The sequence below is a fragment of the Linepithema humile genome, chromosome 6 (genome assembly GCF_040581485.1).
Source record: "Linepithema humile isolate Giens D197 chromosome 6, Lhum_UNIL_v1.0, whole genome shotgun sequence".
Taxonomy (NCBI): domain Eukaryota; kingdom Metazoa; phylum Arthropoda; class Insecta; order Hymenoptera; family Formicidae; genus Linepithema; species Linepithema humile.
In genome coordinates, this window is record NC_090133.1 from 27,980,129 (window position 1) to 27,991,534 (window position 11,406).

Consider the following 11,406-nt stretch of genomic DNA (forward strand, 5'->3'; position numbering starts at 1 on the left):
AAGTAAATTACTAAAAATGCTGTACGTTGTGTGATGCATTTCTAGTATTTTACCACCTCGCAACCAATCCAGCAGATAGAAACGCACCGTGTGCCACTGGCTTAACATAATGGAGCCTTGAAAAAATGAAGGTGGCCAAACTGGAAAACAGTTACCTGCACTGGACGTCTATCTTCATTTTCGAAATTTCGATTGGCTAACGATGCAATTCTCTTGAATATAAAAATATAATTCATGTGTGGTTCTTTTACATAAACACAGGATTTTATTAAATTACATAATTTACAAAATTTTCTTATTACTGGGAGAATTTATGAAAAAGTATCTGATTTATTACAATAATTTTTACAAGAATCAGGCATTCAATATTGTATGTACACACATTTGCATCAAATAGCTATAAGATTAATAAATAGTTACATAATTATTAAATAAATAATTAATTAAATATATTTTGTGTTTACACGTACGTATGTTTGCGAATACGCACGTGTATGTCTTTTGATATAAATATATGGTAATTTATAATACTTTGAAAGGACGAATTTAAATATTTAATTACGATTCTTGTCCTATCGGTCCAAATAGATAGACTGCTGGACAGTTTTCATCGGGATTACCGAGAAATTGCGCATATAACTCCTGGTAACGTGACAACGTCAATCCACCGCGTCTTCTATCGTCATCCTGTCAATATAACGACTTTTTAAAGCAATCATTGTTGACAAAAAATAGACACCTATTGAAAATGTAATATTTCTTTCGAAAATTTAGACGATTATAACTGCACAAATTAAGTTTTTAAATTCAGACTCTAATGGTCCTTGTAAAGGACGATGAAATAAACATTTTTCATCGAGTGACCTGAAGTCGAAAATACCATCAATTATATTTAATTATTTTAATTAAAATTAAAGTAAATCGATCCAAATTACTTACATTCAACAGACTTTGATAAGCTTTGTCAAGGATGTCTATGTTGTCCACAGCAATTCTTGTAACGCAATCATATCGATATTCTTCAGCGCCAATTATACCATCATCTAAAATAAACATAAAATTTGAAAATTATTTTTTTCTATTCAAAATTATGTTTGCATAAATGTCTCTTATATAAAAAAAGATAATGTATGAGTTATCTCTAAATTTTCCTCTAAATTTACTTAAATCAATCTGGTTTTGCAGAAATAAAATATAATTTATTTATTACTTTCACATACGATGTGTTTTCTATACGTTCGGATTTGAATATGTTATACAATACCATTTATATCAAGTATTTTGAAGTGACTATCAATAAACTTCTTCATAGCCTGAGGAAAATCATTATAGGAACGGCCGACGCAGCTACTTTGTACAGCTTTTTTAAATTCATCCGTCGTTACAACGCCATTCTAAAAAAGAAACGAATCGGAAGAAATCAATTTTTTAAATGTACTTTCGTACAAAAAAATATAATAATAAAATATTAACGATTTTTACTTTCTGTCATTTGTTTATCAACTATATATCAACTAAAACTTCTAGAAATATTTTACGTTAATTACATGTTATAATTTATCAAAAATATCAAAGCTCTACTATTACAAGAGTTACTTTTTATATTTATTCATTGATCTAAGAGAAAAATTCGCATCCTTGAATATAAAAAATCAAATTTAATAGAAAAATTATTAAATTAAATTTAAAACTTATAGCAAAAGTTGTTTTAAATAATTTAATATAATTAGTTACAAAGTCTACGAATTTTTTCATTGATAATTTAGTTATAATTATTTGGGAAATACAAGCAATATTTGAACAATTCTGCAGACGATCTGAAGTTTAATAATCATAATTAAAGAAGAATTTCAAATTGGTGCAAGCTTTTAACGTGAGTCGTGCTAGCGGAGATGACTTGTGTAGAAACAATGTTTGATGACTTACTTTATCAAAATCTGCCAGGTCGGCTATTTCTTCCCATAAAGATAACATGATATGAAGATTTTCTTGATATCGATTGTAATTAAAATCGCCTTTGCCCTCGATCAGCGTCATTCTTAATGCCATACATTCAAAATCATGCTTGTCCAAACTTCCATTGTTATCTATGTCTGTAGTCATATATTTTCACTACATTTCTTTTTTTAAACTGCGCATTCTTTAGCCAATTTTCAAATTAAATTCTTTTTACAAATATGTCAAACATATATTTATTATTTAGATATAAATTGAAAATATTAAAAATATTTTTTTAAGCTAAATCTCAGAATAACAAATAGATAAAAAATTCTTAAGATAACGCAAGAGAATGCATTTGCCCAATAATGTATATTTAACAGAGAAAAAGAGAGAGAGAGAGAGAGAGTAAAGAAAAATATTATATTAATTAATTACTTACTGTTTTAACAACCAAATTTTACAGAATAATTTATTGTAAATTTATTTATGTCACAATTTATGTATATAAAGTTTATAATCTACATTATCTTTCTTCATAATATAAAACCGTACAAAAATATTTATTTTATACTTTAAATTTATTCTTTTGCACAAGCAATCATTTCTTTCTTGATCACCTATTTCTCAGTTTCACGATTTTGCGGCCTGCTGTCTCTTCACATGCTGTCACCATCATCTATTTATTATTTTTTCTTCTCTCTCTTTCTTTTTTTCAAATCCATTCAGACCATCCTTACAATATCTTTCACGTGTACTAACCATACAGGAATTTCACTATGAAATTAACACGATTATCCCAGCTGTATGCCATTGTGATCGTAATATTTTCTACCCTCTCTTTTCTTGAGGTGCCGAATTCTCGAGTGCAAAAAAATAAAAATCTTTCTTGTGTCACTTAACAAACTCTTTTCCAACTGAAAGGCGACGATCCGCGCGCGGGAAGTACGCTCGACACAGAGAAAGTGATTTGAGGATAGCGGTTTCGCACTGAACTCGGCTAGAATCTAATGAGGTCTAAACTTAGATTATCCCCTCTGAAACGAAGGACATGAAGGCGGTAGTATTGTACAGAGAAGAAACTCAAATGACGATAATGGCAGTGACAATAACACACAATAAAAGCAGAGAGACAAAATGCGCGTTCGCCAAACACATCACAAGGAACCTTAGATTCGTTTATTTTATAATTAGTCGAGCTGTGTCTTCGCTTCCTCTTCCATATTTCGTTTCTTGTATTGTGAAAACTTTTGCTTATCTAAGTGTGATATGGTATTATCAATTTATCACATCTTTGATAATTTTTTAATGATATTGCAAAGGTTTTCACACAAGATTCTCGCAAATAAAGTTTCTAAGAACAATTTCTGGAAAATATTGCTCTTTATCACGTTTACGCCATCAATATAGTCGATATACGATTTCCTTTCCAGCTCTCTTAAAGAAAATTTATTTATCAGGTACCACAAGAGAAAAATTCTCTCTCCCTCTGCCCTCCCCCCAAATATTTTGGCAACGTTTTACCAAAATATCGGTATTCTCTTGCAGAATTATTCTAATTTAAAAGCAGGTCATGTTCAAAGCAACGACTGTCTTTCTCAGCTACCTCGTTTTATCTTTATATTCTACCTAAATGTATTTTTGTACATGGTCTGTCTCTTCGACAGACACAGTAGTTCGTCACGAGATACACGTAATTATTTCTATGTTGTTGTTGGTGGTACAAAAATAAGCTCACGTGTAAGAAATGTATCTGTCTATTTCATAATATGTGATAGGTTTACAAGCATCTTCCTATTTTACTTTAAGAGACACATATTGTTCAACACATCATAGAATTTTATGTTCATCATTAAGATTTTCAAGCAAGTACGAGCAAATAAATAAATTGCGTAAATTAAACTTCAAATGTACAATATATAAATACATGTCTCAGTCATTTTTCATCTCAGATCCTTCTTGTTTATCTTTTTAAGAATAGATTTTAAATAAAAATTGTTTTTAATTCTCAAAAAAAGAACATAAAAAATCCCAAGAGTAAAAATCTTGTTTTAATTGATACGATTGTTAAATTAACAAGATTTCGTTTATATTGAATGCTGATATATCATTTTTTACCGTGTACTTTTTTTATTTGTTATCAAATTCTTTGAAGACGAATTCTTATGTAACTGCGATACGTACACGGTAGTTCATTAGACGTGTACATTGCCTCAAAAATACAAGAATTTTAGAATTAATTCATACAATAAATTAAAACAAGCTGCCAAATGTCAACATGATTAATTATCTACAATTGTGCTCGATCTTACAGTTATTTGGCAAACATCCCTGTCGACAATAATTATGGTAGAATTGTTTGGATTCATTTCCAACTGTGTAATAGCGAGGATGATAGATGCGTAACTTATCTTACGGTAAAATAATGCAAATACGTTGTTATTTTCCGGTGATGTGATTTTCCGTGATGCTCTCTTAACGAAATATGATTTAATTTTTTGTCTTTGAAATTCATAGTTTAAAATTTATCTCAATTGGGTTCCCAATTAATTAAATTAATTGGGACAGAAATCACAGAAACTTCGATTTTGAAGGAGGAAGAGCCAAAAAATTGCGTACTTGGTCGCTGTCCATCAGTTGAATTAGTAAAGCATTGTTATTTACACATCGTGACACTGTTTTCAAGAATCTAAAGATTTACTAAGCGCTTAAAATAATATTTAACATTTTGCTAGGAATGTATTTATTATATTATATAATAAGTAGTTATTTTAATTGAAAAAAATATATAAAAATATTGATTTCACGTGGGATGAAGCTGTTGCTCGTTCGTTCGACAACTGCGAACTGACTCCGGAATATTAACTTATCTTTCCTTACCTCGTAATTTCCTTCACCCGCGAGTATTGAATTTTCACAATTACAGAATCAAAACATGACGTCACGCATTCCAGCTTAACTATTAAAAATTTATTATATAACTTCGAAATTCTAAGTACAACCGAGCAACAAGAAGAGGAAGAGGAAAAAAATAAAAAATAAAAACAATTTATCTGTGAACAATTTTCTCCATAAGATTTTCTCACATTAAGCAATAAATGTTTTATTTCTTTACAAATTATTTTTTAATTTTTGCACATGTTATCTGTTTCACTAGAAAATATGGCATTGCTATGTGAAACTTTCGCAATAATTCTTTGATAGTAAAACATAAAAATAAACTGAATTATACATTGTGAATTTTACAATCGATATAAAATCATTGTGCAACTATTATGTACTGTAGCTTCCGTTAACTTGTAAAGTCCAAAAGAATAATCAAGCAAAGCACTGCTGTACGCCTGATAATTCGAACTTATTGTGTTTTTTTCTTTCTTCTTTAAGAAATAATTATTTTTTATTAGCAGCAAACGTTAGTTTTCTTTTTATTTGTATCATTTCTAATTTTCTTTGGTCTGTTACAAACATTGTAAAACTTCTGTATGGATTCGATAAATCAATAAGCAATATAAAATATCAATATTCTAGTAGAAAATAACGCGATCAATATTTAGTATTCAAAATATCGACATTGCTATTACGAGTGAAAATAATCGGCTTGGAAGGAATCTGCGCGGTTTACCAGTGAAACGAACACTCGTCATATAAGACATACTTTCGTACGCAGCCGTCAGTTTGAAAGTATCAGCTATCGTGTATAGAATCCGTACAAATTCGTGTGTGGGAGAGATCAATATGAAATCGAAACTCTGTTTCGTGCTAATTACGTTACTGACCATTTCCGGTAAGTTTGCAGTTTGATAATTTTGCTAATGTATGTTTTTCTTGATTTCAAATTGTGCAAACTTGATTTGTAAACGTAAAAACTTCAAATTTTGAAACATGACTTGAATTTAAGAATATCAAGTAAAGAATGTACAATATTTTAATTATAAAAATTGATTGAATTAAATTATAGCGTGTTATATGCATATTAAATTTTCTGATCGCACAACATACATGGTTTTCAATAATGAGAGAACATGAATATCTAAAACCATTGCCTCGCTAGCAAACATTGGCACTTTTGACAATAATCTTTTTATAACAAAAGCTGTACTGTAGCTTATAGAAATGTAAAACATTCGTTTATTTAAGCATCCGTTTTAGGTTTAAAACTAATCTCTTTTTACCTATTAAAAATTGAAGATTTTATAGAAAATAATGTTGACTTCAATTTCAACCTTTCAATTTTATAAGCGGAATAAAAACAGTAAGTTCAAAGTGATTTTGCAAATTGATTTTGAACCATGACGCATTTGGAAAGTTTCAATTCTGTTTTTGCTTTCGGGTGAAAACGATGGTGCTAATCGCGCCGGATTTCTCTTCAGATAAGTGTATGTCGCTACAGATCCGTTTACAATCAGTCGAAAGGGGGGAGGGGGGATGTGAAAGTATCACGCACCTAAAGTAATCTCATAGCCATGAGATCTTGGAATAGTTTCCGATGATATTCACTTTACGAAAATGATCTGTACATTTTAACGGTAAACTTACAAAATTTCAAAATATTCAGGTCATTATTTAAAATAGAATATTATATATATTACTAGTTAAATTTATAAAAAAGATTATTATATCGCACTATTTTTAGCAAGTAACACAGTGGAGGAAGAACATTCCGAAGATGTTCCTTGTACAGATAACAACAAATTTTATCGGAATCCCAAAACACCGTCGCATAGCGTTTGGGCACCCACGGAATGTGCCAAATATTTCCTTTGTTTAGGTAATTTTAAATCATAGAAAATGATTTACTTAAAGAGTTGGGAATGATTTCATAACTATCAATTAATTTTAATTATTTCCTTCTCCGTTCAAAAATAAAAGTAGAAAAAAAACTGTACTTTTATATATCCCACAAATAAACAGCTAATTGAATTACATTTCAGATAATGAAGTGTTCGAATTCAAGTGCTCGCAAGGACTCCTTTTTGACATTTCCAGACAGATTTGCGATTTTAAAACAAACGTCGATAATTGTGATATAACTTCCGGTATAAAAATTTACTCTAAATCTATTGAAATGTGAAAAGAGAAAGTTTGGCAAAGTTCTAAGATTTTTAGAGTATGTCTAGACAGAACAAAGATCGACATTTCTTGTCACTAATTGCCTGTAAAGAAACGTACAACGAATTACTGTATATTGAATAGTGATGTAAAATCTTAAAAGCTTTTTGTAGATACTCAACCAGAGAAATCATTGCTCAAGAATAGTGAGTGTAACGAGAAAAGTTTGGTATGCGGAGATGGTATGTGCCTTCCGGCTCTGTACTTTTGCGACGGGAGCGTTGATTGTTCCGACGGTTCTGACGAAGGATGGTGCGGTAAGAAATACAAAAATATGCGTAAATATAAATTCTTGTCTCGTCATACGTTGCAAACTTCTATATTGCGAAGATAGTTCAATCGCACTAAAGATTCAATTGCAATAAATATCCAAATACACATATGAAAACTGATACTTTTATCGATACAAATAATTAAAAGAAAATTTAATTTTATAGTTTCACAATTTTGCACTATTTTATGGATTTGAGTTCTATAAGGATATCTTGATAGCTTGAGGATTATTTCGATTTTACAGAATAAAAGTAAAATAACAACGACATGGTGCACGTGAATCGTTAACAAAAATATTAATTTGCAACAGACATGCAACACGATGCGAACGCAGCGCCGGATTGCGACACACAGAAGTGCAAACTGCCAAATTGTTGGTGTTCCAAGGATGGAACCCGAATTCCGGAAAATCTCAGTGCATCTGTGGTTCCACAAATGATAACAATCACTTTTGATGACGCTATAAATGCGGAAAATTTCGACTTCTATTCAAGTAAATTAATAAATTTTTCTTAACAATAAAATAAATTTTATTATCGTGTTCTCTTTTTTTCTCTTTCAGTAAATCTGCATTTATCTGAATTAACATTGGTATCATTTGGCGACAATGAATTTATGCATTAATATTAACAATTTTTCTTATTTTCTTTAGAGTAAAAAAGATTTTTTCTAAGAAAAAAATTTATAATAAAGAAAATCACTACATAATCTTTTGATCATTTACAGGAATTTTTACGGATGACAGAAAAAATCCCAATGGCTGTCCTATAAAAGGTACTTTTTACATTAGTCATCAATACACAAATTACAGGAATGTGCAATATTTGTGGAATACCGGCCACGAGATAGCTGCACACTCAGTTACGTAAGTACTTACTTCAATACCTTGAAAAAATCATTAAAGTAAATTAGCAAAGCAACGACAAAAATGCATTAAATAGCGCACCAAAGTTCGAAAATCATTTATGGCTCCTAGAACGCTTTATATCTCAAAATCATATCAATTTGTAATGTAAAGTTAATAATTAGTGCTCGGAAATTTTAGTCAGAATTTTAATTTATCACTTAGGCATCGTGGACCGAAAGAGTGGTGGTCGAAGAATGCAACAATCGAAGACTGGTTCGACGAGATGGTTGGAATAGCGAACATTATCAAGAAATATGCAGCGGTTCGTATCGACGATATCAAAGGTAGAAATATTGTTTTTAATTCGACTGTAATTTCAAGATTGAATTGAAAAGGAAAGATCTACACAACAATTATTGGAAAAAATTTCTCTTTTTCATACAAAAAAATATAAAAATATGTACATATTTAAATGTAAGATATATAAAATTATAATTTAATTGATATATAATGCTACATAGAGAATGAATGTAATTAAACCATCTTATTTGAGATGTCAAGTGTTTATTAAAGCAATTTTCTATATCACAGGATTAAGAGCCCCTTTTTTACAAATCGGATGGAACCGCCAATTTCTGATGATGTCTGAATTTGGTTTCGTTTATGATTCCTCGATTGTCGCACCATTCTCTGATCCACCTCTGTGGCCCTACACGCTCGATTATAGGCCGCCGCATCCGTGCGTTTACGCGGAACAATTGTGCCCAACCCGTTCTTATCCGAACATCTGGGAACTGCCTCTAAATCAGTTTTTGGTGAACGTAAGTATAATCACTATACGCGCGATAGAATAAGAATTTTTTTGACTGAACGGACTTCGATCCGTTCACAGATTTATTTATTTACATTTGATCAAACGCGTAGCAAAAAGCGATTCCTGTTCTTAAAAATGATGTTTATTGGAGTTTCTGTTTAGGAATATACTTGCGCCACTATAGACAGGTGTCCTTCTTCTTTATCTGGAGAAAAGGTTTATGAAATGCTTATGCTGAATTTTAAAAGGCATTATCTCACCAATCGTGCACCTTTCGGCTTACACCTTCACGCATCATGGTTTCGAAATCCAACATACTTTTATGCTTTTAATGTAAGTAGAATTTTAAAATTATTTCTTTCTTTGTATGATTATCATCGAATGAACTTGATATTTATTTTGAATTGAGCTCAAATATGAGATTAATGAAGATGTTCGAGACGTTACATTTATTTTTTTTTTAAGTTCTTATTTTTGTTGTACTTATTTTACATTTGAGAATCTTAACATCTTTTTTTATACGTTAAATTTTGTGATCAATTAAAAATTACAGCATTAAAAAATATAGAAATGTAACATGATTTTTTATAATTCAAGATTTGTAACTTTTATCTAAATATTTGTCTAATCTTTTTATCAATTTGATAAATTATATCCCTTATGATAAATTATTTCTGTTTAATCAACAATATTTTCATATGTGCAACTAGAAATTCATCGACGATCTACTCCGATTGGATGATGTATTTTTTGTCACAAACCACCAGATTATAGAATGGATGGGCAAGCCAACATCCCTTAACGACATCGAAAAGTTTGCACCTTGGCAATGTACAAAACGACATTTTGAGTCATTTGAAATCGCCTGCGATTTGCCGAATAGTTGCAAATTATCTAGTAAAGTGCTCAAGTCGCATAGATATTTATATACGTGTTTTGAATGCCCGAAACAATACCCGTGGTTGAGAAATGAATTCGGACTCTAGTGAAAATGTTAAAAGCACATCTTATATCGCTTATGTATCATTGAAATGATTATATAGTATTTTATTTATATTATTTATTATAACTATAGATATAAAAATGTGTATTTTTATAAGAAACTTGCTTTTATTTCTTATAGATGTAAACTATTCTTATTTATAATATAAAATAAATTATATTTTTTATTTAAAAAAAAATGGAAATAGCATCTTCTTTCGAAAATATAATGTGTATTAATTGTGTAGAGACAAAACTTAGCTTGTGTAAAGAGACAAAACTGCTTATCCTTCTTGTTGTATAAATGGATTTTGAATAGATTCCATACCATCTACAGGACAAATAAGCACTACAGATGTGCCTCTGCATACTACTAAACCCAACATACGAGTATCTTGATTCAACTTATACGGATCATCTGGATCTGCACAATTCAAACAATTGTTTGATAAGATTTAAAAATCCAATTTTTAACACACAGATAGAGTTAATAAACAACTCAATTATTCAAAAATTATATATACATAAATATATAAATCTAATCTAAATCTATTATCTAAATCGTGTTATAATCAGCAAAGTATTAAATTATCATTAGTTACCTCTAAGATATTCTTTAGTGTTATCAAGCACCAGGTTGAGTAAAGGATCGTAACCTTTGAGGATACCTTCAGCTTCTCTACCTCCAGCAAACTTCACCCTTATGTTCTTCTCAAGGTACTTCGAGAGATCAAGAATACTCTCTTTCCTCTTCTTCTCCTTGTGCTCGACATTCTGTTGCTATAAACATGTAAATAATGCGCTCAAGTTTGTAGTTAGTTCAATACTTTATGATGTATTACCTGCTTCGTTGCCTGTAAAAAGAGGTTATAACTAATAGATAAACCTAAAATAAGTTTATAGAAAAATAAAAAGTACATAGATTACTTACAGACATCTTTATATGTAGTCACACGAAAAAAAAACTAAATCAAGAGCGATCAACTTTTACCAATCAGCAACACATTCCAAAATTATTCTCATAATTATTCCAAATTTTATGTTTCCTCACGAGCTCATACACGGAACCGGTAAAAACATTGGTTAATCGAGTATCGACTTTATCCGCGTTCACAATCGATTATTTTAAATCGAGATATCGAGAATATATATCTTTCACCGGGAAATGCTAGAAAAGATTAATTTTATTATTTTCAACTTTTCTGAGTGCATTTTGTTTGTAAGTGATTTTAATGACACTCTGATTACATAATTCAACAAAAAAAACATAAAAATGTTAGGTTAAGTATCATTTTGATACTGTGTGAATGCTGCTAAATACAATTTTAAGAAATTCAAGATTAAAGTTGTTGAAAAAAGAATTTTGATGTTTTTTACCGAATTATAACTATGTGACGTGTTAAAAACTTTTTATTTTTTAAAATAAAGTACATTATTAGGATTT

General features: G+C 30.0%; 3 protein-coding genes across 3 annotated transcripts; 1 reads left to right on the forward strand and 2 right to left on the reverse strand.

Annotated features, from left to right (window-relative positions):
- Positions 1-290: 290 nt before the first annotated feature.
- Scp1 (Sarcoplasmic calcium-binding protein 1) lies at positions 291-2,935 on the reverse strand. Its single transcript, XM_012365744.2, has 5 exons — positions 2,701-2,935; positions 1,927-2,093; positions 1,265-1,394; positions 940-1,043; positions 291-687 (listed from the first exon to the last, which is right to left on the reverse strand). The coding sequence occupies exons 1-5, from the start codon at positions 2,750-2,752 to the stop codon at positions 559-561; spliced, it is 582 nt and encodes a 193-aa protein (XP_012221167.1). The 5' UTR covers positions 2,753-2,935; the 3' UTR covers positions 291-558.
- A 1,692-nt stretch (positions 2,936-4,627) lies between these two features.
- Positions 4,628-10,162, forward strand: ChLD3 (Chitin and LDLR binding deacetylase 3). The gene is made up of 10 exons (XM_012365743.2): positions 4,628-5,722; positions 6,572-6,706; positions 6,870-6,974; positions 7,161-7,304; positions 7,631-7,813; positions 8,047-8,185; positions 8,390-8,511; positions 8,759-8,988; positions 9,144-9,314; positions 9,692-10,162. The coding sequence occupies exons 1-10, from the start codon at positions 5,674-5,676 to the stop codon at positions 9,965-9,967; spliced, it is 1,554 nt and encodes a 517-aa protein (XP_012221166.2). The 5' UTR covers positions 4,628-5,673; the 3' UTR covers positions 9,968-10,162.
- On the reverse strand, positions 10,072-11,062 carry LSm7 (U6 snRNA-associated Sm-like protein LSm7). Its single transcript, XM_012365176.2, has 3 exons — positions 10,894-11,062; positions 10,565-10,742; positions 10,072-10,386 (listed from the first exon to the last, which is right to left on the reverse strand). Exons 1-3 carry the CDS (start codon positions 10,897-10,899, stop codon positions 10,247-10,249), a joined length of 324 nt encoding a protein of 107 aa, XP_012220599.1. The 5' UTR covers positions 10,900-11,062; the 3' UTR covers positions 10,072-10,246.
- Between the last annotated feature and the right edge of the window lie 344 nt (positions 11,063-11,406).

Excerpts from the sequence above, each read along its gene's own strand:
- Scp1 (XM_012365744.2), bottom strand. The coding sequence starts at position 2,752 with ATGGCATACAGCTGGGATAATCGTGTTAATTTCATAGTGAAATTCCTG. Across the intron at positions 2,094-2,700 it reads CATAGTGAAATTCCTGTATG|ACATAGATAACAATGGAAGT; the intron begins GTTAGTACACGT and ends ATATGACTACAG. Across the intron at positions 688-939 it reads CTTATCAAAGTCTGTTGAAT|GATGACGATAGAAGACGCGG; the intron begins GTAAGTAATTTG and ends TTATATTGACAG.
- ChLD3 (XM_012365743.2), top strand. The coding sequence starts at position 5,674 with ATGAAATCGAAACTCTGTTTCGTGCTAATTACGTTACTGACCATTTCC. Across the intron at positions 7,814-8,046 it reads AAATTTCGACTTCTATTCAA|GAATTTTTACGGATGACAGA; the intron begins GTAAATTAATAA and ends GATCATTTACAG. Across the intron at positions 9,315-9,691 it reads CATACTTTTATGCTTTTAAT|AAATTCATCGACGATCTACT; the intron begins GTAAGTAGAATT and ends ATGTGCAACTAG.
- LSm7 (XM_012365176.2), bottom strand. Across the intron at positions 10,387-10,564 it reads CACTAAAGAATATCTTAGAG|ATCCAGATGATCCGTATAAG; the intron begins GTAACTAATGAT and ends TGAATTGTGCAG.